The following is a 25,472-nucleotide window of genomic DNA, read 5'->3' on the forward strand; positions in this document are numbered from 1 at the left end:
CATTCTAGCCGTGTCTTTTTGTGATTCTCGTGTCAGAGTTTATTTCAGATGACAGGCCAGGAGTTGGTTCCCACGTCGCGTAAACAGGATTAAAGACCCAATGCATTGTGCAATATTGGTTTAGAGATACTGTGCTATTTGCTCACGCATCTGAAACCATAATTCCAAAAGCTGCTATGCAGAGAATAGTAAACAGCTAGCTGCATACAACATATGATTTCATATGTGGGAAACAGCAGGACTTATTAAAGTATTTCTGCATCCAAATGCTCAGTGATCTAATTACCGACACTGATATATAGCAGTATATGGTAAAGTATATAATACAAATAGTATGCATTATATGTAATATATACTGTACAAAGCCCAGAACCTTTCAAACACAATTTTTTTAAACAGACATAATGTGAATTGGGCGATCATGCTCCTGGAAGATAAAGGGTAAAACTGGTCGAATCTCTCACTCTCGACCCTATTCAGCATGTGCCACTCTGCCCACGTTCATCTGTTCATCAACATTACACAGCGTGTTTATCTTTGTTTTACAGGCCCATGGATCTACTGACAAGTGACGGAATCTGAGCCAGGGAGCATAATTATTGTGACAGGCCTCTTTCTTGTATGCTGCAGAGCAAGAGCCGTCTCTGCTTTTAATTTAGGAATATTCATGTCGTCGTCTGACCGGGCATCGCTTATTCCAGCTTGTATACTTGCGTTTATCTCCTTCCCGCAAGCGCTTTGCATAATAAGTAGACGTGGTTTATTGGGTGCTCTCACCTTTTTAACAAAAGCACGTCAACAAAAATAGGCCGGTGTTTTCAGGGATGGCACTCGGAAGCTCTTATGATAAGAAAAGTTTTACTGTATGACATCTTCATTACCTCCCTCCTTTCACGGAGCGAATCTCCCGTTTCTGCCTCTCTTTAATTTAGCGGCACTGACTGATCGTTTGTGTCACACGCGACAAACTCACTGATGGATGAACTCCCAGACTTGTGCCGTCTGCCCACGACATGGGCAGGAAATACTCTGCAAGTAAAGAGAATTAGGAGACAACTCTGTTTTCCTTTTTTCTCTGGTTAGGGGATCACAGGCACTATTTTTAAGCACAAAAGTTAAATATGTGGGCTGTAGTGTGTAACACGGTTCTGCAGTTAAATTATTTACACCTCCAGCTGTTATTTTAATTTGCCAGAAGTGCTTTATATAGAAAGTAGGCCAGTTGTGCATCTAGTATAGTGCTGCTCTTTAAACCATGGACAGTGTAGCTCATGAAGGCTGGATTGTGACCAAGTACATATTAAGCAAGATATTATCATTATGTCAAAAATGGAACAATATACTGTTAAGTAAGTTTACTAGATCGATCTCTAGGGGGTGCAATGTGGAGAGTTGTTGGCATGAGCATTGGTGTACTGTCTGGTAAATCCAGTAGAGCTTAGTATGATTCATTTCTGCCATGATCTGCTGATACATTGCAGTGGCTGTTGTGTCAAAGGGAGCTTTGGAAGGGTTTCCTGCTTCCGTTGCATTCTGGGTAATTTCGTGTTGATGTGCCGGGGCAGAGTCGGGAAGCCCCGTTGGAGGAGATTGACGTCAGCTGCAGTATTATCTGTGGATCATCCTCTGACGGTAACAAAGTAAACCTGGGCTATTTTAAACCCCATGCCAGACCTGTGCACAGGAGAATCAGCTTTCTTATGCATTCACATGAAGACTGAGCAGCTTTATCTGGGATGAGTGCAGGAGTCCCGCGTGTTTCCCTGACACGGCAACGGGTATTAATGGTTTTGGTAGAAAGAATTTTTAATACTTTGCTAGGCTCACAATCGGAAGAGTATATTTTTGCATTTTAAAGTTAGGCCAGTTAGACATGGGTTTCATCCTCCCCCATCCGATTAGGGCATCCAGTTAGGTGATGGGGGTCTAGAGTCTATTTCTGAAGCTACAGGGGCGAACGTAGGGAACAAGCCTGTATGGGGCATCAACCCATCGCAGGGCACAATCATGCATGCAAACACACACATGTTAAACAGTCATATCTTTGCAGGGACTCTATGGGCATAACCCTAATCCTGACTATGATAAACCTATCCCTTATCCAGTCCTAACCTTTACCATGAATAACCAAACAATATACAGGATTTTTCCACATTTTTAGTTTTTTGATTGCTTTCACAGATTTTTATAAAATAGATTTTCCTTTGTGGGAACTGGACAAGGATCCTCACAATTGCATAAAGGAACAGGTTTTTATTACATTGTGGTCCCCACACTGTGATAATCAACCTGATCACACCCACTCTAGTTCACCTTAGCCTGGTTTTAGCCTGTGGGGGTGCCCAGGGGTGTGGGAGAGGCAGGGATACCATGACAGATTCAGGGGGCCCAGCACTTTGTAGGGGCCGCAAAATCCTCCCCACTCGGCAAAATCAACTGAGCGACTGAACGTTCCAACCCAAGCCGGGGGCCCATGGTAACATTTTCTCAGGGTGCCTGAGATATCTAGCTACTGCCCTGACTGTGCTACCCCTCAGCTAATACTTATATTAGCTAGTTTATTAACATTCAAATCACGTACAATACGCCCACTTGACTGGCCTCTTTTCCATCCCACCAGGCCAGGAGCGAATCGGCACCGACTCGTTTTACCAGCAGGATGGGAAGGTGCAGTCCGTGATCGACGCGGTGAACGCCATGGCCCACGCCCTGCACAACATGCAGAAGGACCTCTGCCCTGACCTCTCTGGCGTGTGTCCTGAGATGGAGCAAGCTGGGGGCAAGAAGCTGCTCAAGTACATCCGCAATGTCCGCTTCAATGGTGAGAGCATGTGTTAATGTACATCAATCCAAGTCGGAGCCATTTTGTGGGGCAGGATGTAGCGCAGGAGGTCATGGAGCTGGGCTCAGGTTTGGAAGGGCTCGAGTTCAGCTCTCATGGCTGGTTGAGTAATCATACTACCACTGAGCCCCTGAGTAAGGTCCTTAACCCCAATTGCTCCAGGGAGGCTGGCTGACCCTGCTCAATGATCCTCGTTTGTTTTGTTGCTTTTGAATCAAGCATTCACTAATTAAATGTTAACATATAATGTCGAGTGGAGACCATCTGGAATTCTTTTTTGTAGGTTGGAGGTTAAACTTGGAGGTTAATGTCGACTAGTGGCACGTGAAGCTGGCTGACCTTCGCTTACCCTACCCAAAATGACCTACTTATTTGTAACGTGGATCTGTTGTTCCATAAAACATTAACTGGAGTCCGGGTTTTGGCGATGCTCCGAAAAAAAGGTGATTATGGGAACCAGCATTAATCAATCCAAATGCAACCTAGGTCCACGACAACAGGGAAAGAATTTCCTCGCCTCAGTGTGAGAAGTCCCCACGCTTGGGAAAGTGATGACAGGTGCTTACACAGCCCGAGGATGAGTGGCATCTTGGGCCTGGGCAGGGAATTCTGCACACCAGAAGGCAGTTTCCCTACATTAATGCTCCAGTGGGATGGGAGACTTGGCGTAATGACTTTGTGAAATACCTGCAGCGGAAGAAAGGTGTCGGTTGCAGATCACCAGTATCCATTCTTGTACTCTCTCCGCTCTCTGGGCATCGGAAACCTTTCCGGAGGCCTGACGTGCTCCCTGTGGGCTCGGCGCTGCCATGAACCCTGCATCACAACGCTGCCTTTCTCACTGTGGTATTCCACTGTTTTTCAGCGTATTTAATAAATTGCTACTATTTCTCACAATAGCCCATCGACATGTTTGGGAGTATTGGTACCTCAGTAAAAGGATGAGGAGTATGAAGCTCTTTTTCTCTTTTTGCCTTGCCAAGTCAAGAAAATTATAGACTTTAGATTTACAGTTAGTTTCAGGGAATGCAGGGGCAGTGTGAACTTTTATTACTAGGCACATATGAAAAACTAGGTTTTGACTATTCTGTCAAATGTAATGCAAAAACAACTATGGAAAACTGCGAGCTACCATGTGTTAAAAATACATTTATGTTCATTAAACTATATTGATATGTGGTCAGAATGTACTCAGTTTGTTCATTTAGAGTGGGCTATTTGCAGTGTAATGCATGGCCTACAGAGACTTGTTTGGGGTCTTTTGCATCAGACGTTAGGTGTTCGCTTCTGTTTGCATCGGAGATTCCTGTTTGGTAATATGAGGTCATCGTTGTGTCACGTTTGAGTAGTCGGCACAGAGCAGTGCTCTCACCATGAAGATCAAGCCATTCATCATGGGATTTCAAGAAGCTGTGGCCTTTGCAGCCTTGCGATTGTTTCCAAAGAGGGCCGGCGTTTTGTGGCCTGCCCTACACAAGCAGCACACTCACTGCCACGTTTGTTTGGATTCCACTATGAGTGACATCACTGTAGACCTTGCAGAAACCCAGGAGGCTGAGTACAGACCCATTACAGTACATAGCAAACACCTACCATTCATATGAGATTTTTTGTTGGATGGCTGCATACCTTAATTCTTTGAATATCAATAATAAAGGGTAGTGTGCAAAGAAGCAGCAGACCCTCAACACATGACTGGTTGAGAATATTAATTCTATAAATAACGGTACCAAAGTGCCATGCTGTGCAGCACTAGGGACTGTATGTCTTCACTTTCTGTCTTCTAAAGAACCCTGTCTTTAGCTGCGCTCATGAATAACAAGGAGAAGAAAGCCTGCAAAACATTTTGATTATGATCATCATCGCGATTATGACTTTGGCAGTGGTGGATTTTTTCCCCCTATTTGTATCGATAAGCGAGTGTAATCTGCACTAAACAAATAACAGCATTATTGCTAATGAATATTCATTTAGGCGTCACCTGAACTCTCAAGACTCATCAATTCTCGACCGTAACTCCTACGGCGGCACTGAGACATCCTTTATCAACCAGCAAATGGGTTTCGCCTGAACTTCTCTAACTCCTGAAGTGGCTTGTGACCTCCTTCCTGGGTTGATCAGTCATAATGGATCTTTGGCTGCCAGAAATCCACTGTGTCCTTCGATCAGGAAGGAAATTAAAGAGAAGAAACCGGTTTTGTGTCCCCCTCTTACATAACTGCATCGTTACATGGTTGCTATACCCCAGGGCAGAACCTCATAGAATATCCTTTGTAAACAACTTCTCTCAACAGCTGTCAGCCCATCTACTGTATATCGCCTCCCTTGAACTTACTTCATATTTTAGAGTGGAATGTATTGGAGCCATATTGAATTTTTTGTTTTCTATTTATATTTGAAATATTATTTCACATATTATTACCAAATTATATGTAGAACTTACCTGTCAAGTTACTTGAACCCATCCCAATACCTCATGATGAGTACTGTTCATTGCACCTGTAGGGTCATGGGTAACAGGAAGTAGGAAGTATAGCCTGTGGCAAGTTGGTGGAGCAAATAGTTTTTGACCGTTTCAGATTTGATGCCATACCTTAATACATGGTATGAGATGAGAAACCAGAATTGTTTTTTGTTGCAAAGCATGGTGATGATCTAATAAATGGAACATCTGACAAAAGAACACTGTGCAAGGCCTGCTGGCATAGAATGGTTTTAGATTACAGTATGGTACAGATATTTACATCTTTTACAGTAGGAAACATACAAGTGAAGTGTGCCATTGAATTCCAAATTCTTAAATCATTATACTATGGTGTTTGATTACAGATAGCACTATTTGGACTCAACAACCTGAAGTACTAACATATACTGGTGACAGAATGCTGTTATACACTGTGTTGAAATCCTGCCGTGACACTCCTCGATTTGTGTCCCTGCATCTCTCACGCAGGCAGCACAGGCTCTCCCGTGACGTTCAACAAGAACGGCGATGCCCCGGGACGCTACGACCTGTTCCAGTACCAGGCGGGCAGCAACATCTCCGGAGGTTACCGGCTCGTCGGCCAATGGATGGACTCGCTGCAGCTCAGCGTAGGTCCACCTTTCAGTGCAGAGGGAAAGAGACGCACACCCTGGGCTGTATCACACTCAGGTGTCACAATGGTAACATTTCAAATGATGGTTTATTTGCCCAAGTGCAGGTACATTGGAATGCTCCTTTTTGCATGTCCCATCTTCTGTATACACATTAGAAGTGTGGGATCCCAGTTTAGGGTCAGCCATTTATCTAGCCCCATTGGAGAATTTCTTGGAGGGGAGGGTTTTAGGGCCTTGCTGATGGGCCCAATGGAGACACGACTGTTTTAAGGACAGGATCTGACCCAGCAACCTTCCAATCACAAGTACAAAGGCCTAACCTGAGCCACAAGCCACCCCTGAGCCTAAGCTACCAGCAACATAACTAGCAGAATTGACTAAGGAGAAGCAGGGCAGTTAATTCTCAGCTTCTTTGGGCAACTCTTTGATGACGAGCTCTATGACCGGAGAGCCATCTGTCTGCCGGTCCGGCTCTGAGGGCTAGTTAGGACGCTTTGAGAACCAGAGCTAATGAGTACTCAGTGGAGAAACATGTAGAGCTTCAGCAGGTTGTGTAGACAAGCTCGGTGGGTCATTAAGGTCATCGCGCATTCGTCTATGATGCCTCCACTATACAGATCTATACAAATACAAAAGCGAAACACATTGTCATTCAGTCATTCACTTGCTCAGAAAGTTTGAGTTTATTCAAGCAGGTACTAGACTCATTTGGGCTGCCATTCTATGACTAATGTGTGAAAAAATGAGCTACGTGTTAATTACCTTTTCCCATATGATTGCTCATCTTTTCTGCTAATACATATTGCTATACATTATACATTTATGCATAATTAAGGCCTCTGTGCTCCCTGTGTTGGCTTGACCTTATTCTGTATTGATGGCCAATCTGGGGTACATAAACCATTCTGTCCGCACAAATATTTCAGTTTTCCGTAGAGAACTGTTTAATAATAAATGTATACCATCAGAACATGCATATTATGTGGTAAAGTGCCTCACAGTCATTAATCAACACTGAAATTAGTTAGAATTTAAATATGCCAATATACACCAATTTACTGTTAGCTACTAATAAGCATTTATTAATATATATTATATATAAATATATCTTAATGAGCATGACCAGCCATGTATCACAATGTCCTTATTCTTCTGAGACATGTCTTACATATGCCTTCACATACATCTCTATTTTCTGTGTTAACATGTGCACTTCAACTATCTCATAAATCCATTTTCTACATGTTGTGAGACCTATATCGCTAAATTCTTTTGGTTATGGATAAACACAGTCTTTGCTTCTGGGATTTAGGTCTGTGTTGAACCAGAATATTTGTCTATGGCGAATATTTTAAGGCCTTCCATCTGAAACATGGCACCTATACCTAATTATGTGGATTTTTTTGTAGGAGATGTTCTTTGGAAAAATCCTTCGAAACCCAGGTCTGGATTTAACATTGAGCTACTGGTTTCTATGAAGGCGGTAATCCTGTAAATCCGACAAAGGAACATATAAATATCTGCACATGGCATTTCTCTGGTGATAGATGTATGTACAGACATACTATGCACAGGTTCTACAGTTGGGTATCCTAGCAACCAAGCAGAGAGCGATGAAACTGAATCCCAAAATCAATGTGACAGGATAACAGTCCACACTGCGTTGCCTAAAATGTTCATGTCATTTCTTTTAAGCAGAATTTGTAAAAGTAATTTAATCGTGAAACATTTTCTCTAAATTTTTAAAAGAGAGCAAAAGAATTATGGCATATTGGCCAGGTGTCTGATTTTTAAATGGCTGATAAGGAGCACAGAAAAGCTCACTTCTGCCCTCTAACTGCTTTCTGTAGACTTGCATGGCATACGATGCCCTTTAAACATTGCAAGTAAATTCAGAGATTACCTGAAAGCTTTCAACAACAAGCGTGACATATGGCAATACAGATAAATCCATGCAAAGCTCTCAGTCCACTCTGAAGATCTTCTGTGTCAGCACCAAAGTTGTTCCGATGTTCTGTTCCCACTGCAGTTCCCATAACCACCCAGCCGCCCCACCCCAATCAGCTTTCCTTGTATAGTCCCGCCCCCTTGGTCACATGCCTTCTTCTGTGTGGCCAGAGATGATGCATGTGCTGAAAGTTACAGCCTCATTATCATAAAAGAATATGTCAAAGGCTTCAATATTGAGACATATCTGCCAAAAAAGGATGCAAGATTTATTTATTTTTTAGAAAGGATAAGAAAATTCTGTTTCTCTACATGTAAACAAATACTTTTGTGGGGAAACATATGCTTCATATGTTAAAGACAATCTTTAAAACAATGATAGTAGTCTCTGAATGTGAAGTCCCTATCTCCAGTTCCGTGGACTTTCTTCAGGGTCACCCACACCCTGCCGATGACCTTATTGGAATTTTGACTCTTAAGCGGGGTCCTGTGTGGAGGGCTGACCCTAAATCGTGCAGGACAACACTCTCAGGGCACCTTGGTGCATGCCGGCCTTTTGGGGTCGTCTAGTTAGGCCACGAGTTGGGGCTGATCAGCAGCAAGATGAAGACAAAATATCAGGAGACATTACTCTGTTTTTCACCTTTGCAGGGCCCGGAGCCCAAATACACCACACAGAATTCATGGCTGGTTTGTAACTTGCTGGACCCTGATCCAGAGCATTGAGTTCCAGCTGACAAGTTTATCTTGTTCAGGATTCATGACTGATCATTGTTAAGTATCTGGGGAAGACAGTAGCAGCTGTGTTCTGGATATTTCTGTATAATGTTTAATTTTTCTTTTTTATCGTTCACCAGACTGTAGTCATTTCATCTACTGTACCTTTGTCGATTCCAATGCACAACACATCCTTTAATGTTATTTTGCCTTGTTCTTTTTAGTAACTGCATTTATAAATTACAAAAACATTGGTAAATATTTTGTAAAGACATTTACCAAATTTTCCTAATATTGTTGTTATTCGTATAGTGAAACAAAACAAAGATCAATTTAGAAAATTAATTCTCACTAACATCTAGTGATCTTCATGAAGACATTTACATGCTTGTCAAGCTTGCTGCAGCGAAAACACAGAAAAACAGTCATCAAAAAAGGGTCTCTTTATACAAAGTCATTTTAACCATTACCAATAAGTCATATTTTGTCGATGTCAACTGCTGGGTGGCTGGGCAGAAGGCATAGGAGTGAAGCTTGACTAATAACGAAAATCTGACAATTCACGTCATCATTTTGTCCTTGTTTAGTTTGGGCTGCATTGCAACTTGTGAGATCGCAGGTTGGGCTAAAAGACTTAAACACCTTTATGTTTCGATTCACTGGGTCTTCCTGATTTGCAGATGGATGACCTTCAGTGGCCCAGCGGAGAGTCTGAGGTCCCACTCAGCGTGTGCAGCCTGCCCTGCAGGATGGGCGAGCGGAAGAAGGTGGTGAAAGGCGTTCCCTGCTGCTGGCACTGCGAGCCCTGTGACGGGTACCAGTACCAGCACGACGAAATCTCCTGCAAGCTCTGTTCCTACAACATGCGGCCCAACCCCAACAGAACCGGCTGTGAGCCCATTCCAATCATCAAACTGGAATGGCATTCCCCTTGGGCGGTCATTCCCGTCTTCCTGGCCATACTGGGTATCACAGCTACTATATTCGTCATGGCCACCTTTATCCGGTACAATGACACCCCCATAGTGCGAGCCTCAGGTCGGGAGCTGAGCTACGTGCTGTTGACGGGGATCTTCCTCTGTTACATCATCACCTTCCTCATGATCGCCATGCCCGACGTGGCCGTCTGTTCCTTCCGCCGCATTTTCCTTGGCCTAGGAATGTGCATAAGCTACGCGGCGCTGCTCACCAAGACCAACCGCATCTACCGCATCTTCGAACAGGGCAAGAAGTCCGTGGCTGCCCCCCGGCTGATCAGTCCCACCTCCCAGCTGGCCATCACATCTAGTCTCATATCTGTCCAGCTCATGGGGGTCCTCATTTGGTTCGGGGTTGACCCCCCCAACATTATCATTGACTACGATGAACAGAAGACCATGAATCCCAGTCAAGCCAGGGGGGTGTTAAAGTGTGATATCACAGACCTGCAAATAATCTGCTCTCTTGGATACAGCATTTTGCTGATGGTGACGTGTACGGTGTACGCTATCAAAACACGAGGGGTTCCAGAGGACTTCAACGAAGCCAAGCCCATTGGCTTCACCATGTACACCACCTGCATCGTCTGGCTTGCCTTCATCCCCATATTTTTTGGCACGGCCCAGTCGGCAGAGAAGGTGAGAATCTTCATATTCCTTAATCCGTTATTTGCTTATTTGAGACACCCTGCAAATATATACACCAGAAGTCCACTGTAACTGAATTTGGCTTATTGTAACAGTGACATTATAACAAGGCTGTGCTTTTCACAGTATTGAAAATATATTTATTTAAAAGACAGTGCAGCATAAAATATACTTTGTGGTGAATTCTTACCCCACATGCTTGTATAAATAGTCCTACTGGAAACTGATTAATATTAATATTCCACCTACGCTGTGGAACTGAAAAAAAGATGATCTTTTTACTTTAGATATTCGCTTATTGGCCAAACTAAAAAAGCGATGAGGATGGCTTGTTAGGGCAAATCACATATACTGTAAGATTTTACCTTTTTACCCTGACTTAGAGAGTGTTTGTCAGGTATCTGGAATTTGCACTGACCCCGGTCATAACAGAAATGCAAATAGCTCTCTGGTGGGTCGTATACAAAATGTTGCCTCGTGAGAAGGTGCTGATCAGCAGTCAGAGCTAAGAAAGAGCATCAGCTTAAGCACGACTTGCCGGTCGGCGGCACGAAGGGCTTCCCTTGCACCCTTGTGTTCATGAATCCAAACTTGGCTCAACGGTTGCTGGAAATTCAGGGAGAGAATGGGAAAGCAGGCAAACAAATCTCTATTTCACTGTCAGGTAGCCAAAAAAGCTGGGGAGACTGCCTCCCAGAAGCTATTTTAGCTGTTCTCCATGGAAGCGCTGCACAGTGCCGACAAACAGATGCTAACATTTGCTAACAGTGACTGCAGGCTGTGCAATCCCATATAACAGCTCCAAAGTGATGGGCGTGAGGCCCTTAGGGGCATGTTTTGGCAAGATGGTAACATCAGTTTTTATTGTAGCCTGTTTGGCCCTGTAAACTAAGAAGCCCTATCTCCAGTTTGCTTATAAATCCTGTGAAATGCTAGAAGGATTGGGAATGGCCAATAATTTGAACTGTGGAAAATAATCCGGTCAGTCATAAAATGCTAGGATAATCATTACATTGTTAGATTAAAATTTTTTTACTGTGGTCTAACCTGAAAAAACCCTTTAACAGGAAGGCTGCTGAAAAATCCCACAAATTTCTCAGCTGTGCAATATTGGTGTAAAATTACAGTCGATCCCCATTTCAAATACCGATGGAACCAAATGCAATGTTCCAAATGCGAAACACAGAAATGCAAATTCATGCGGTCCGCTGATCGCTAAAGGCTAAAATTGTAGCATGAAATGTAACATCTAAGGAGGGACTCTGTCTTTCCCTACAGAATGGTACTTAGGCAATAAGAGGCCTGAAGGGAGGTCTTAGAAGGAAGCCACCGTGCCCTTCAAAGGGCGCTATGAACAACTCTGACCTTTACAGTGACAGAATTAGACAGAGTCTCCAGCGAGTGAATTCTCTGATCTGGGAGCCAGGAAGGAGGCTGTCCGAAATCAAGCCTGCAAGAGGTTGAACAGCAAGCCAAAATTTACATAGCAAACATAAGGCTAAACAAACACCAGGAAAGTAATGACTGCACACAAAGACTTGGCATAAATAAATTAAAAACATAAGAAACAGCTTCTTTTCTTGCAGACGAAATTAGCTTTTATTGAAATATCTTGGTGGCACGGTAATTGTCACTGAGAGAAGGAGATCAAAGACTGAGAAAATGGCTTTTTTGCCCAAACTCAAAGTGAGCACATAATGAATTTAAAGCAGTGTGGTCTTTTCCTGGGCAAAAAGGGAGGCACTTTATTGCTCCTTTTGCAGTAAAAAAACACAAGGCAGTTCTCCTTTAAAGACGCTCGTCTGTGTTACTGCCCCACAAGGACAGACTTTGATCGCAAGCAGTAGAATCTACAAAGAAATCAGCGTCGTCCCATGTCTTCGGCGAGCTTGTTTGTTTGAGATAATTTCACAAATAGAAAATATGACCCAGTAAAGGCAGTTTTATATAGACAGAAAGGCAGTTTTATGAAGGCAGTTGCTCCTATGCATTGTGTCTGATTGGCTTGAGTGTGGCCCTTCGTTCTTCACAGGAAAGTGAAATCCATCTGCCAATTTTGGGAATTCTCTTTAAAATCCGTTTCATTTTCCACTTGACGATCTCTGCTTATACAGTATGTGGTGCTGTCCGGTGTAATGTGATATTTCATGACCTGTTTTTTTGGAACCAATGTAACAGCCAGGAGTAGATCCATGTTAGACAGATAACGACTGAGACACAGTGTATTTCCAAAACCCATCCATCGTCCACCCTCTTATCCTGGAAGGGTCCCAGGGGAGTCTAGAGCCTGGAGTCTGTCCCAGGCAGCAACCACACAAGGCTTGGCTACCATCTTGGCTGGGGTGTCAGTCCATTACAGGGCACATACATGCACTGCTGGCAATTCCAAGATGCCAGGTAACTTAAACACATGCTTTTGGACTGTGAAGGGGAACAGGATTACTATGGAAAACCCACAATCTCCACACCCACGGGGCGAAAGGGGGATCCAAACCGTTAATCCTGCAGGCGTGAGACAACAGTGTTTCTACTGGAACCGCTGTGCTGCCACCGATTTCTACGCAATTTTATGTATATAATGAAACGTATATAATTAAACAAAAAATCGAATATACAGTGCGGGGTAGCAGGCTGAGCTGGAGGAGAGATCCGTGTCGCTTACCGGAGACCGGAAATTATTTAGGGTCTCTCCCTCTTTCCAAAACACTTGACACAAGCTAGTAAAACGATGGCATTTTTAGCAGAGAAGGAAGAACTACCCAGGGATACAGATGGAATACATACTGAAATATAGTCACGGACAAGAAGAACAAAAGTGGAACAAAAGTAATCCGTAAAGTGAACCTGACGGCAGAGCAACCCACGTTCTGCTCTAACTTCCTTGGAGAAACACAGCGTTGTCTTCTTTTCCGTTAGGACCTCCTCTGCGGAGGGACTCTGCACTGCCCCCTGAATGGTACAGTATGTCTTATTCCATACTGCGGGCTTGAGCAAAGTAAAGTCCTAAAAGAAACTGTTTCACTCACTCTGCCATAGAAGTGGATTGGAAGAACATGTCTATCATGAAATGACCATCCCGGGGTTAAAAATATGTGATTTGTGAGTAAGTAATCACATAAAAAGAATTGTGTATGTTTTATAATTGAAAAATGAATCCTTTCAGATTGAAATTCAACGTTTTATGGGTTAGAGAAGTGGGTACAGGGAGGAGCCTTATGTGGCTCCGTGAATAATAAGGCTTAGCATCATAGATCACAGAATATCTTTAGATGGGGATATTAGGAAATGTTGCTACTTCAGGGAAACACACCTCATTGGCTGTGACTCTCACTGGAAAGACTCAAGCGAACTGCCACAGTTTAAAGAGATAAACCACGTATCCCAGGAAATCACTGGACTGAATGTAATTGGGCAGAAGCTGAATTAAATGCTCAGCAACTGAGTAGTGAATATTGGGTTGGAATGGAGGGCTTCTCCTGAAGCCAGAGGAGAAATGCCCGTGGATGTTTCCAGTCAATAAATAGGAATGGGGCCTAAAAATTTTATGCCATCAGCTCTCTGAGGTGTTCCAGTGTTACTGTCATTTTCTTCTGACCTTCTCGGTGAACCCTGCTGCTTGATGGCTACATCCATTTCAGCCCGTAACTGTCATCACATTAACGACTCTGAAAAATGCAAATATATGTTGATGAAATGTCGTGCTTTAAAGGGGGGTTATCACAATGTTTACTGTATAAACGTCTGCATCTCAAGTTTAAATATCTGAACTGGCAAACGTAAGATGGTGGCATAAACAGCAATCATGCAGAATACTCCAGAACAGTATTATGATAGCATTTCAATGCAAAAACAACAATAACTCTACAGCAGGAAATGACTGGAAAATTTAAGTGAAAGATTCTCTGTATAGCTCGAACAAATATTACCGCAATTACCAGAGGAAATATAACAAGACGTACTAAATGGCTACATTTCAGCATTTAGATTATAACAAATAATGACATATAATTGACCCATCTTAGTTTGTATTTGGAATGGCACAATGGAGTTTTATTCGAAATTCCAAGACAATGCAACCAAATGCAATAGAGGATCAACCTCCTTTAGAATTAAAGTAAGTTGGCTCCAAAGGAAATGGACATACTGTAGACAGATTGTTCAAGTCAGAGGGCAGCAACCTCTTCTGTTCAGAGATGGAATGTTTATGTCTGAGCACAACGATGGAATGCTATCAAATGACCACCATCCATCCATTTTCTGTAACCACTTATCCTATTCAGGGTCGTGGTGGGTCTGGAGTCACTGGGAGCAAGGCAGGGAACAACACGGGATGGGGTGCCAACCCATCTTAGGGCACACACACGTTTTGGGGGGAAACCGGAGTACCCAGAAGAAACCCCACAATGACACAAGGAGAACGTGCAAACTCAACATACATGGAGCCACGGCAGAAACTCGAACTCTGGTTCCAGAAGTGTAACGCAACAGTGCTAACCACTGCACCACCGTGCCGCCCCTAAATGACCACCATAAAGGCTCAAATGCTGTTTAGAGCATGTTGCATAATACATAATATAGGTACAGTTTAGCGGTAGGGCCAAACAGCCCAAATACAAAATAAGTAAAGTGGACTGGCCTAATTGTCTGTAGATTTGAATAGTGTGTGTTCTCCCTGTGACTGATTGGTACCTCATCCTGGGCTGTTCCCTGCTTTGTACCTGGGATATGTTCTGGACCCCCGCAGCTCTGCATCGGACTAGCGGGTTTTGAAATGACTGATATATTTTTTATAGGAAAAAAAGCTTTTAAATATGATGTCCCAAATCTGCTTCCGTGTTCCATAGCCTGACAGCTTACTGATAATCACAGCTTTGGGCCTACATATATTCTCTTACATTCTGTTGAGAGGCCTGGGCATTAAATATTAACTTCGTTATCTCTCCGTTATTGAGACGTTCACTCACCAGTAGAGTTAGGAGACAGCTACTGGCCCCGAGGCCATATTTAAGGATCATTTGGTTGTCCAGATGGTGCTGGGATTGGTGCCGGAGACACCGTGATGCATAGGCCAGCGGGTTTTGGGACCGCGGCACGCTGCATTTCCATATGAACGTATCTATCCCAGAATCACAGTGCATCTGGGGGGACTGAAGAGCAGGTGTGGATGTGACAGTGGTAGCGGGGGAGGGGGAGCCCCGCGCAAGGCTAATACGCCATGTAATTGGTGCATCATGTCATGACATCCATTAGTCCTTACACCTTTTTTTAATTCCCTTTCCCCCTCATCGGACGCGAAGGCGCAGGACCTCTTAATCAATTTACCTGATGCTCGATGCAGACAGGCGCCCGGGCTCAAGGGTCCTGTGAAAAATTACCGCGCATAGCGGCTGCCAAAAAAGACAGGGGAGTGTAGGACGAGATTATTACTTTAGCTATAAGCGGGGTGGCCAGCTTTCGGGCTGATGTCCAGCCTCAATGAGCGCAGCTATTTATACTTATATAAAGCCTTAATTGTCCTTTGGCACATGACACCTCCCATAGGGCAGAGACAAGCAGCTATATCTGGCCGAGGCATTTATCACGGATGAATGTGATGCTCAGGGCTGTTGTCAACATCTCATAATGTCTTACGTGTATGTGCATATGATAAAGGATTAAGCAAAATAATTCATCCTGACTAGGAAATGCACACTTAGCTAACAGTGTGCACAAGATTCATCACACGCTAATATTTGCTGAAAAAAAATACCAAAAATTCCTCTGTGTTATTAAAAATAAAGACAGTCCCGTCTTAAAAGCCCTAGAGAAGTAGGGCAAAGCTGTGGCTAACTGCTAGAAACTGTTAAGCGAGCCATTCCTCTATTCCTCCCACTCCTCACTGAATATAAACATGAGCAAAAGGAAGAGCTGATGGGTATTTGCCGTCATAACCATATAAGCGCTATGTGTGTGATGTGCGTTGTGACTTAATTAGTCCTGCTTGTGCGCTTCAGGGAGGAATGTCATGTAGCCCTCAATGTGACAAGCTGCCTGTCAGTCTTGTTGCTAGCAGGCTAAGCTAGCACACGGTTAGAGGTCCTCTGTTCTGCACCAATGGCGACTGCTTGCTACATGCCATGTTTTGTTATTTTTAATAAGCACTGAAGAGTCGCCCCTCCTTTGTTGAGTGTAGGTTTCATCAACCTTAATGACAGGCTGTGCAAATGGGAGTTGTCTCCTCCCCCCCCCCTTGTAAATCTTTAAAGGCTTGTACTACTTTCCATGTTTGCATCCCTTGCTGGTATCCATGGCAACTGCATCGAGTTTGGCGTGAACTGATAAAAGCCAAATCTACTCAACACAATTATAGTCACATTTAATGATAATGATACACCTGTAATACATAATGGGACACCTGTGATAATGATAATAATACACAAATGATACACTTAGAAGGTAATTTAGATTCTGTGTCAAAAATAAGATGAGTCATATTTCTGTGAAATTATGCACACCTATTGCTAATATCCCGTATTACTGACCCATTCAGTAAAGTTGATGTGCTCACAGAAGTGAATACTGGAATGTGCTTATTATTTGTTATTTATTTGATAAATCTTCCTAAGTGCTTTTGTAAGTGAGGACTCAGGAATGCTTTGAAGTTTGACCCAAATTCACAAACTTGTGCAGCTTGTGTCAACAAAAATGATTGCTTGATTTTTTTTTTTTTTGTACACAGAAATAATAAAAAGGGGCTGTAATTTCCCAGCTGAAATACATTGGTCAGTACTTTTTATATAGAATTACGCATCAGAAGTAACCAGAAAATTCATTGGCTCTGTGATGGTCTGTAGAATTTGTTCTTTCATGGTTCAGAGACAGCATATCCCTCTCTGTTTTCCTGGGTATCCAGTTATTTAATGGGTTTTCAGTGATGCAGAGGGACTGACATGGGCTGGTAAGGATATACAGTGGTACCTCAGTACTTGAACTCATTAGAATTCAAATTTCTTTAAAATCGAACCAACCAGTTAAAAAAAAATGACCTAGAACTCAATCTGAATCTCAGAAGTCGAACCGTGAACGCCGACCTAAGATAACTTGTACGTGCGGGAAAATGAGTCACGCGGCACGTCTCTCAGCGGAAAAACAAAGGGTAACGCTTCAGTCTCAGCCTCGCATTCGCTGTGATAGCATCGTTTATTGGTGATAGTGCTTTTTTATTGAAAATATCAGGTCACTATCATTTTATATATCATTTATATCATTTTGGTAGCCATTTCTCACCAAAAAGTTACGAAATAGTTGTACAAATGTTACAATGTAAAAGTTTGTGATTTATGAACAAATTAACAAATACAGAGTAATAATAAAAATAAACAATGGACCGCATGGCATAGTCTAGTGTTGGCGCAGTCTTGGGGCATGGCTTGGTGTAGTGTTGAGGTACAATTAGCTGAACTTTTCTTCCTAATTTTGTAGGGGGGTGGGTTATGCTGCTAGGACCCCTTGAAAGCAAGGCCGTATACACGGGTGGGGTCAATGAGACAATCGTTATGCAGCCCACCTTAAAAAATCCTAGAATTGGCCCTGCCTGACAAGAGAATGCTGGGCATCGTTGGGGCATCTTCTGGCTGACCCTCATTAGTGGCTGCAAACGCCTACTCTGGCATGGACTCCCATGGAGAAAGGGCTATTGCTGTACGGCTTGGGTGGTCCTGCTCATTACCGGAGTGACTGGTGTGTGTGTGTGGGGGGGGCTGCCCCCAGTTCTTTTCCTGGTTCTCTGCTTTTTTTAGACAAGATGGGTACAGGTGATTGGGGGGGGGGGCAGGGTTCTTCTCTTACCACACTTATGTCTGGTTTCAGAGTTTTTCTGGTCTTTTAGTGATCTTTCAAGTACGAAGCCCCCCCCCCTCCTCTCAAACACCACTGGATATCAAGCACCAAAATTACTACAGTTTACCTGATAATCCCTAGAAGTCAGTATATGTTCTGCATTAACCAGTACCACTAATTACCTGTCAATTCCTTCAAGAAGTCTAATTTTCGTCAATGTTAAATCGTCAGCTTTTCTTATGAGGACTTAAAAACCGTCAATAGCCATAAATACTAAGAAGATAATGATCTCTTTAGAATTTTTTTTTTTCTTAAAATTGTTTCTCTGCCCAGCAGTGATATATTAACACTTTTGCTGACATGTTTAGCTGTGAGCATAGTGGCCCTATGTAGAACTGATATATGGCTTAATAAAGACCGTATTAAGAGCAGGAGGTAATTCAGAGGAGGCCTGGTATGCCATTACTGAGCAGAGTCACAGTCATTAAATGAATAAATGAAGAGAATTATTACTGTCAAATCCATCCATCCATCTTCTATAAGCTGCTTGTCCTATGCAGGGTCTCGGGGGTCTGGGGCTTATTCCAGAAAGCTACAGTACAGGCGCAAGCCAGGGAACAACCCAGAATGCGGTGTCAACCGATCATGGGGCAAACACACACACACACACCATTCACACCTACAGACAATTTTACACCCCCAAGTAACTAAATGTATTATTTTTGGCTGTGGGGGGAAACCAGACTATGACGAAACGGAGAGAACATGACATGCAAACTGCACACACATGGAGCCATGGTAGACTAATGAGAATATTGGTCCCAGAGGTGTAAGGCAACAGTGATGACAACAAACCATAATATCTAGTTATGTCAGTCAATGCAGAAAAGTATTGTTTTTGTTCTGTTCAGTTTTGTTTTGTCATTTCATGGGGGTGAGCGAAACAGAATAGAAGTAGGAGGGAAGGGTATGAGGTGGTCAAATCCCCAAAGGTCTGGGACATTTTAAAATCTGGATAAACCAGACCGTGGCAGTACATTATTTCTCGGTGTCAGAAGACAGTTGGTTCAGTTTAAGTGTAACACATGACTTTGGGGATCGGAAGGTCTCTGGTTCCAATCCCATGGTTGGCAGAATGATGTCACTGTTCAGCCCCTGAGCAAGACCCTTAACCTCCAGTAGCTCTGGGGGGCATCTGATCCCGCTTTCTCAGTTCCATGGTGCTTTTGGAAGAAAGTTTCTGCTAAATAAATAAAATCTACATCACAAAATGATAATCAACCACTCAGAAATGGTGCTTGTTTCACACAATATAATTTTAGAGAAAATCCCAAAAAGCAATGAACAGTTTTTTTGTGACATTTAGTCCCTATACCTATAGAAATAACTAGAGAACAAATGGACAGGTTAGTCTTGAGTATATTAAATGGAAACTAGTACAATATTCTTTATTCATTTGGACAATTTACTTAGTATTGTGAATGATAAACTGGAGACTAAGTTGCCTTTTTTCAGTATTTCTCTTCATCTGCATAGTGGATTTTGCTAGCCTTACCACTGCTTGAGAAAAGCCTTACCGCTGTGTTCTTGCCAACCTCTAGTGGTTGCTGGGTAATCTCATTCAATGTTTTTGCCATCTGGAAGTAATTCAAAAAAACCAAAGAATGATGTAAGAGGGTTCTAAAAGTTTTAGGGGTCTAAAAGCAAAGGCCTTATTATCCAATTTGCAGCCTCTTTTCTGTGGTGTAATCAGTGCCTGCTTTAAGCCAGAGAAATAAAGCGCAGAGGCTTTCTCTGTTTTCTTCCTAAACAGCTGGCTGACAAATGCTTGGTGCTACTAGGCAGTGATTGAATAAACTCTACTCTTGGAAACACCTGTAGACTTAGTTCCTTATCTGAAGCAAATATGTTCCTTATGTAGAAAATAAGTTGTAGATTATCTAAGAAAGCTCTGTGTGATTTAACATCCGTATTGATCTTGACAGATGTCTGTCTGTTTTATTATTGCCATCCACATCACATTCACTTTTCATTACGCCTGATACTTTATGTTATAATTTGTTCAATCCAGTAATCTTAAATCAAAAATGACAAATCTGAAATTAAACTCTAAAATTCTCTTATTCATAGCAGTTTGAAGTGGCAGATTTTTGGGCTGTATTCTACAGGAAATCACCAGAGAAGGAGTTAGCATTCCAGGCTAACGGACAAGCTTTATTATAGACGGTGGCATTAGGGAACATTCTCTGTATAGTTAGCCTGAAGAGGGCGCTATCGTCAACTCATATCAGAGATCAGGGATGTTGCCCTTGGCCAGTCTAAGACCTTTAACCTAATCTGCCAGTAACAGCTCTATCTGAAGATCACTGAATTACACCATGGAGCAAATCACAGGAGACCAGCGACTCCCGATACACAAACACTACAGAAAAGAGCCACCCCGTTGGTTTTAAGATATTTAGACTTCAGAATCAGAATATTTATTGCCACACGACCATGGCCGGTGGAAATTTCGGTTGGCACAGCTTGCTACTGTTGGAGACACCATGACAACAGACAACTAACAGTCCGGGCACAATGCAGGCAGAATAAATACAAGACAAAAGGCAGAGAGGAGTAAATGCAATCAATGTATGTGAGGTAGGGGTGAGTGTTTTGTGCAAATTGAAATAGTGATGTGTTGAAAGTTGATGCAGGTACAACACAAACAGCATACACCTATAAATATAGTGAATAACGTACATTACATGCAATGTGGTATTATAATGTGCATGTAGATCATCTATGCTGATGAGAATGCAAACATTGATATGGTTGCAATGGTGTTTGATTAAATGCAGGAGGGACTGATGAGTCTGGTAACATTGGGAAAGATGGCTGTTCTTGAACCATGTTGTTTTTCTTATGTAGTTACTCTTCACCAGGACATGAAGAAAGCACACATACTCAAGGAGGTTTGGGGGCTAGTAGCTCCACTTCTTTTCTGTGTATGAATTAGAGCTTTGGTTGTCCTAGGAGGGCACCAGCTTTGGTGAGTCTGCCCCAAACAGATACCCTGAGGATGGTTAATTAATGCTGCATATTAAAAGCCTGTGCTGTGGATGCATTCCAAGTGGCACAGGGACCTTCGAAGGGAACATGTCAGCCATTGTATGGCTCATTCCGTTATAAAGGCTGAAAAGTATATATCTGCAGTACCAGTCAAAAGTTTGGACACACCTAGCCATAGGGTTTATTGTGCTATTCTCTACAGTTTGGAATAGTTTTTAAAACAAAAATTTGACATATATGGATTTATGCACTTACCAGAAAAGTATTAAATAAAAAAATAATAATCTTTTGGAGGGGGCAGCTCTGTGGGTTGGGATTCCCAAGGTTGCCAGTTCAAATCCCTGAGCTGGCAAAGTGATCCCACCACTGGGCCCTTGAGCAAGGCCCTTAAGCCAAGTTGCCCCAGGGACTGGCTGGCCCTATTGTCTCCTCTATGCCATTTTCAAGAGGCCGCCTCCTGGCATGTCTGGAAGGGCTTTTGCTGAACACTCATTGGCTGCTTTTCCTTCACTCACTGGTCAAACTCCTCCAAAACCATTTTACTGTGTTAAGGCCAGGTCATGTGATGTGGCACATTGTCACTCTCCTTTGAAGGTGGCTTGGTGTGTCCAAACTTTTGACTGGTACTGTATATAGGCAAACATATATACAATGTACAGATATAGTGTATATTTAGGAAGTTTGATGATTACTTCTGGATTGGACTCTGCTTGTGTGAGCCCTACCTGTACAGATATAGTGTATATTTAGGAATTGGGATGGTTACTTCTGTATGGGACACTGTCTACTTGTATGAGCAGCAAAGGTCCCTCTTTCCATTGCAGTTTCCTATGGACTGAATACCTCTGGCATAGGGGTGACTCGAAATTTATGTTGGGTAATTTGAGCTAGAAAGCAGCATAGATCATTTGTTATTCTGTTCCCTCAATGATACATCCCAAGGTTTTTTTTTAAGATCCCAGTGGAGAAATTCTCTTCACGCCTCCCCCAAGTTGCTCCCTGTACGTGAGAGCAAGCTGGCCGCAAAGGGCGGCAGGGCCCAGGGAGCTGCAAGTTAAGGGCCTTGCTCAAGGACCCTCAGATGTGCTGAGGCCAGGCTCGACTGAGCCACATGCAGTCCTTCTGTTCCCCGAATATAAAGATAAAACCACAACTCCACACTAAATACCCACAAACCTACTTTTGTAAAAATCTGGAACATTCCATATGGTCAGAGGTAGAAAGTTTAAGTTCAGAAAGTATGAATCCAGTCCAAGATTTTGTTTCAACCAACCAGTTGAGTATAAAAAGTCACATTCATGTAGTACTTAACTGGCTGGTTGAAACAAAATCTTGGTCTGGATTCATACTTTCTGAACCTGAACTTTCCACCTCTGACCATATGGAATGTTCCAGATTTTTACAAAAGTAGGTTTGTGGGTATTTAGTGTGGAGCTGTGGTTTTATCTTTAGTTTAACTCTCCTGGGGAATCAAGACCTGTATCCTTGAGCCAACTCCCCTTACAGAATTTTGGGGTTAAATATGGATGCCTGTAGTAAGTTATTATAATCATTTTAATAGGAGGAAAATGGGGGTGTCAATGGAATTATGTCTTTGTATAGGGCTGAGCCTTTGCTGACAATTCTGTGGCTTAATCGCCTACTTTTTGCTTTGAACTTACATTTTAATACAGGGCCTTCATAAAGCGTCTTCTTCAGGAACACATCTGAACGGAATCAGAATCCTGGTATTGTTATAATAATACATTCAATGGTACCTCAGAACTCAAACTTAATCCATTCAAATCCTAAAAAGTTTGAGTTCTGATCGAATTTTCCCCATAAGAAATAATGGAAAACCAATTAATTGGTTCCTGCCCCCAAGAAATTACACCTAAATATGTTTTTTTAGCATTTAATAAAACAAGAAGAGCATTTTTTTTTCTTTATAGCTTCCAAAACGATAAAGAATGTACCCCAACACTACCCCTGTCCTGCCCCGATCATCCGCTCCTTCCATGTGCCACGCCCCTTCGTTAACCCCATGTGGAATCCCTGCGTGATCAGCTGTTTCTGGTTGTTGTCATTAGTCTTCTGTATTTAGTCCGCGTTTCAGTTTGTTTCCCCAGTCTGTCTGCGTTTTGCCTGCCTTACCTGTAATTAAACCCCGTATTCCCCGATACCCTGGCGTCTGCGCCTTTGTCTCTGTTCCATCCCCACTCGGCATGACAATATTATTATAATTAAATGTATTAATGGTTTATTATTAATGATATTAAAATAATTAATAAGAAATCTTTATTTTTAAATGTATTTTATTATATAATAATAATTACTGTTACTGTCTATCATTGTCTAAATGTATTTTTACTGTCTAAATATATGTATTCAGGTAGTGTAAACATGCACAATGCTATCACAGCGAATACGAGGCTGAGACTGAAGTGTTACCCTTTGTTACTGCTGAGAGATGTGCTGTCTACTCATTTCCCCTGCGCATAAAAGTTATCTTAGATCGGCGTTCACGGTTTGACTTCTGAGATTCAGATCGAGTTCTAGGTAATTTTTTTCTCGAACTGGTTGGTTCGACTTGAAAATTTGAGTTCTAATACTGAGGTACCACTGTACTTTATTGTCTTTACGCCTCCCTCAACTTGCTCTTTGTAAAGTAAGCTGTCTGCAAAGGGCAGCCACCCATAGCGGTACCCAGGGAGTTGGGGGTTAAGGGCCTTGCTCAAGGACCTGCAGACATGCTGAGGCTGGGTTTGAACCAACAACCTTGTGATTACAGGCACAGCCCACTAAGCCACACGCTGCCCCAGTCCTGTATTCCCAAACCTTTATTGTCTTGATTTTAATATCTTTTATTTTATCTATGAGTGCAACATAATGCATGTCTGTTGCAGGAATTCACATGTATATTTTTCATATCTTGAAATCCAAATATTCTGATACTGATATCATAAATATAATTTTTTAATTTAATGACACAGTTTTGCCTCTGGGGGGTACAGTGGTTAACATTGCCTCACACCTCTAGAACCAGGATTCAAGTCTCCACTTTGGCTCTATGTGTTTGGAGTTTGTTCTCCTTGTGTTATTGTGGGGTTTCCTCTGGGTACTCCGGTTTCCCCCCACAGTCTAAAAACATGCTAAGGTGAATTGGAGTTACCAAACTGCCCGTAGGTGTGCATGTGTGAGTCAATGGTGTGTGAGCGTGTCCTGCAGTGGGTCGGCTCCCCATCCTGTAGCCTCCAGAACAGGCTCTGGACCCCCCATGACCCTGAATAGGATAAGCGGTTACTGAAAATGGATCGATGGATGTCTATTGGAGATATGTCATTCTGGCCTAAAACCATAACTACACCCATTGGTATGGCTCACGATGCTTTTCAATCAGTTTGCTTGATTGAGAAGGCTGGGATAAGTGTTTTCATTCTCCTTTATACAGTAACATCCCACAGCAAAATTTAACAAGAATACTGAAACGTACAATTGAGAGCATAATGACAGGAGAGGTGTTTCATTGCATTTTATTACCAAGAAAAACACCCTCATCATATTTAACAAGTCTGATTATACTGCTGAGTTTCCATATCTTTTTTTCCTCAATCTACTTCAATTGGCCCCGACACATTGTCAATTTATCTGATGACCTCATCTCTCCTGCATGTAGGGAAAGGCAGGTCATTTGTACATAGCCAAATGAAGACAACCGCTCTGACATTTAGAGGTCTGCTGACCGTTTTGGGAAACAGAACAAAATGGTGTGACTTAAAATGACTCTCAGATTTCTTGGAGTGTGGACGCACTGGATACATGAGGCACTGGATACATGAGGCACTGGATACATGACGGCCCTTGAACGGCGACACTGCAGCCCAGCTTGCACATTAGAATGATTTATGGGACTGCTTTAATTGTGCCTTAAAAGGAGCTAAGAGCGGTTCTCAGTGGACCTCTATCTCCATGGTCCCAGTGGACTTATTTACATCTACATTAGCAAAGATCGAGGCAGAAACTCCAGAGCTAGATGGCTATACGGAGAATGTGCAATAATCTGAACAAACAACTAAAAACAGTAGTATATCCTGCTTGATGCTGGCGTTTGTGTTTCTGTGTCTTCAGCTGTACATCCAGACCGCCACGCTCACCATCTCCATGAACCTCAGCGCGTCCGTGGCCCTGGGACTGCTCTACATGCCCAAGGTCTACATCATAATCTTCCACCCAGAGCTCAACGTCCAAAAGAGGAAACGCAGCTTCAAGGCGGTCGTCACGGCAGCGACTATGACATCACGGCTCGCCCACAAGCCCAGCGAGCGACCCAATGGGGAAGCCAAGACAGAGCTGTGCGAGAATGTAGATGCTACCAGTAAGTATGTATTGGGTGT

General features: G+C 42.7%; 1 protein-coding gene across 5 annotated transcripts in view; it reads left to right on the top strand.

The window, feature by feature from the left end:
- The window catches only part of LOC111855808 (metabotropic glutamate receptor 7-like), a 118,543-nt gene that overhangs the window by 78,021 nt on the left and 15,050 nt on the right, over nucleotides 1–25,472 (top strand). For all 5 annotated transcript variants that reach the window (XM_023835206.2, XM_072713657.1, XM_072713656.1 and 2 more), the window contains 4 exons: nucleotides 2,621–2,821; nucleotides 5,796–5,935; nucleotides 9,286–10,221; nucleotides 25,207–25,453. In XM_023835206.2, coding sequence (XP_023690974.1) covers nucleotides 2,621–2,821; nucleotides 5,796–5,935; nucleotides 9,286–10,221; nucleotides 25,207–25,453 — 1,524 coding nt within the window. The remainder of the gene's footprint in view (nucleotides 1–2,620; nucleotides 2,822–5,795; nucleotides 5,936–9,285; nucleotides 10,222–25,206; nucleotides 25,454–25,472) is intronic.

This window comes from Paramormyrops kingsleyae, chromosome 6 (genome assembly GCF_048594095.1).
Source record: "Paramormyrops kingsleyae isolate MSU_618 chromosome 6, PKINGS_0.4, whole genome shotgun sequence".
NCBI classification, from domain to species: Eukaryota; Metazoa; Chordata; class Actinopteri; order Osteoglossiformes; family Mormyridae; genus Paramormyrops; species Paramormyrops kingsleyae.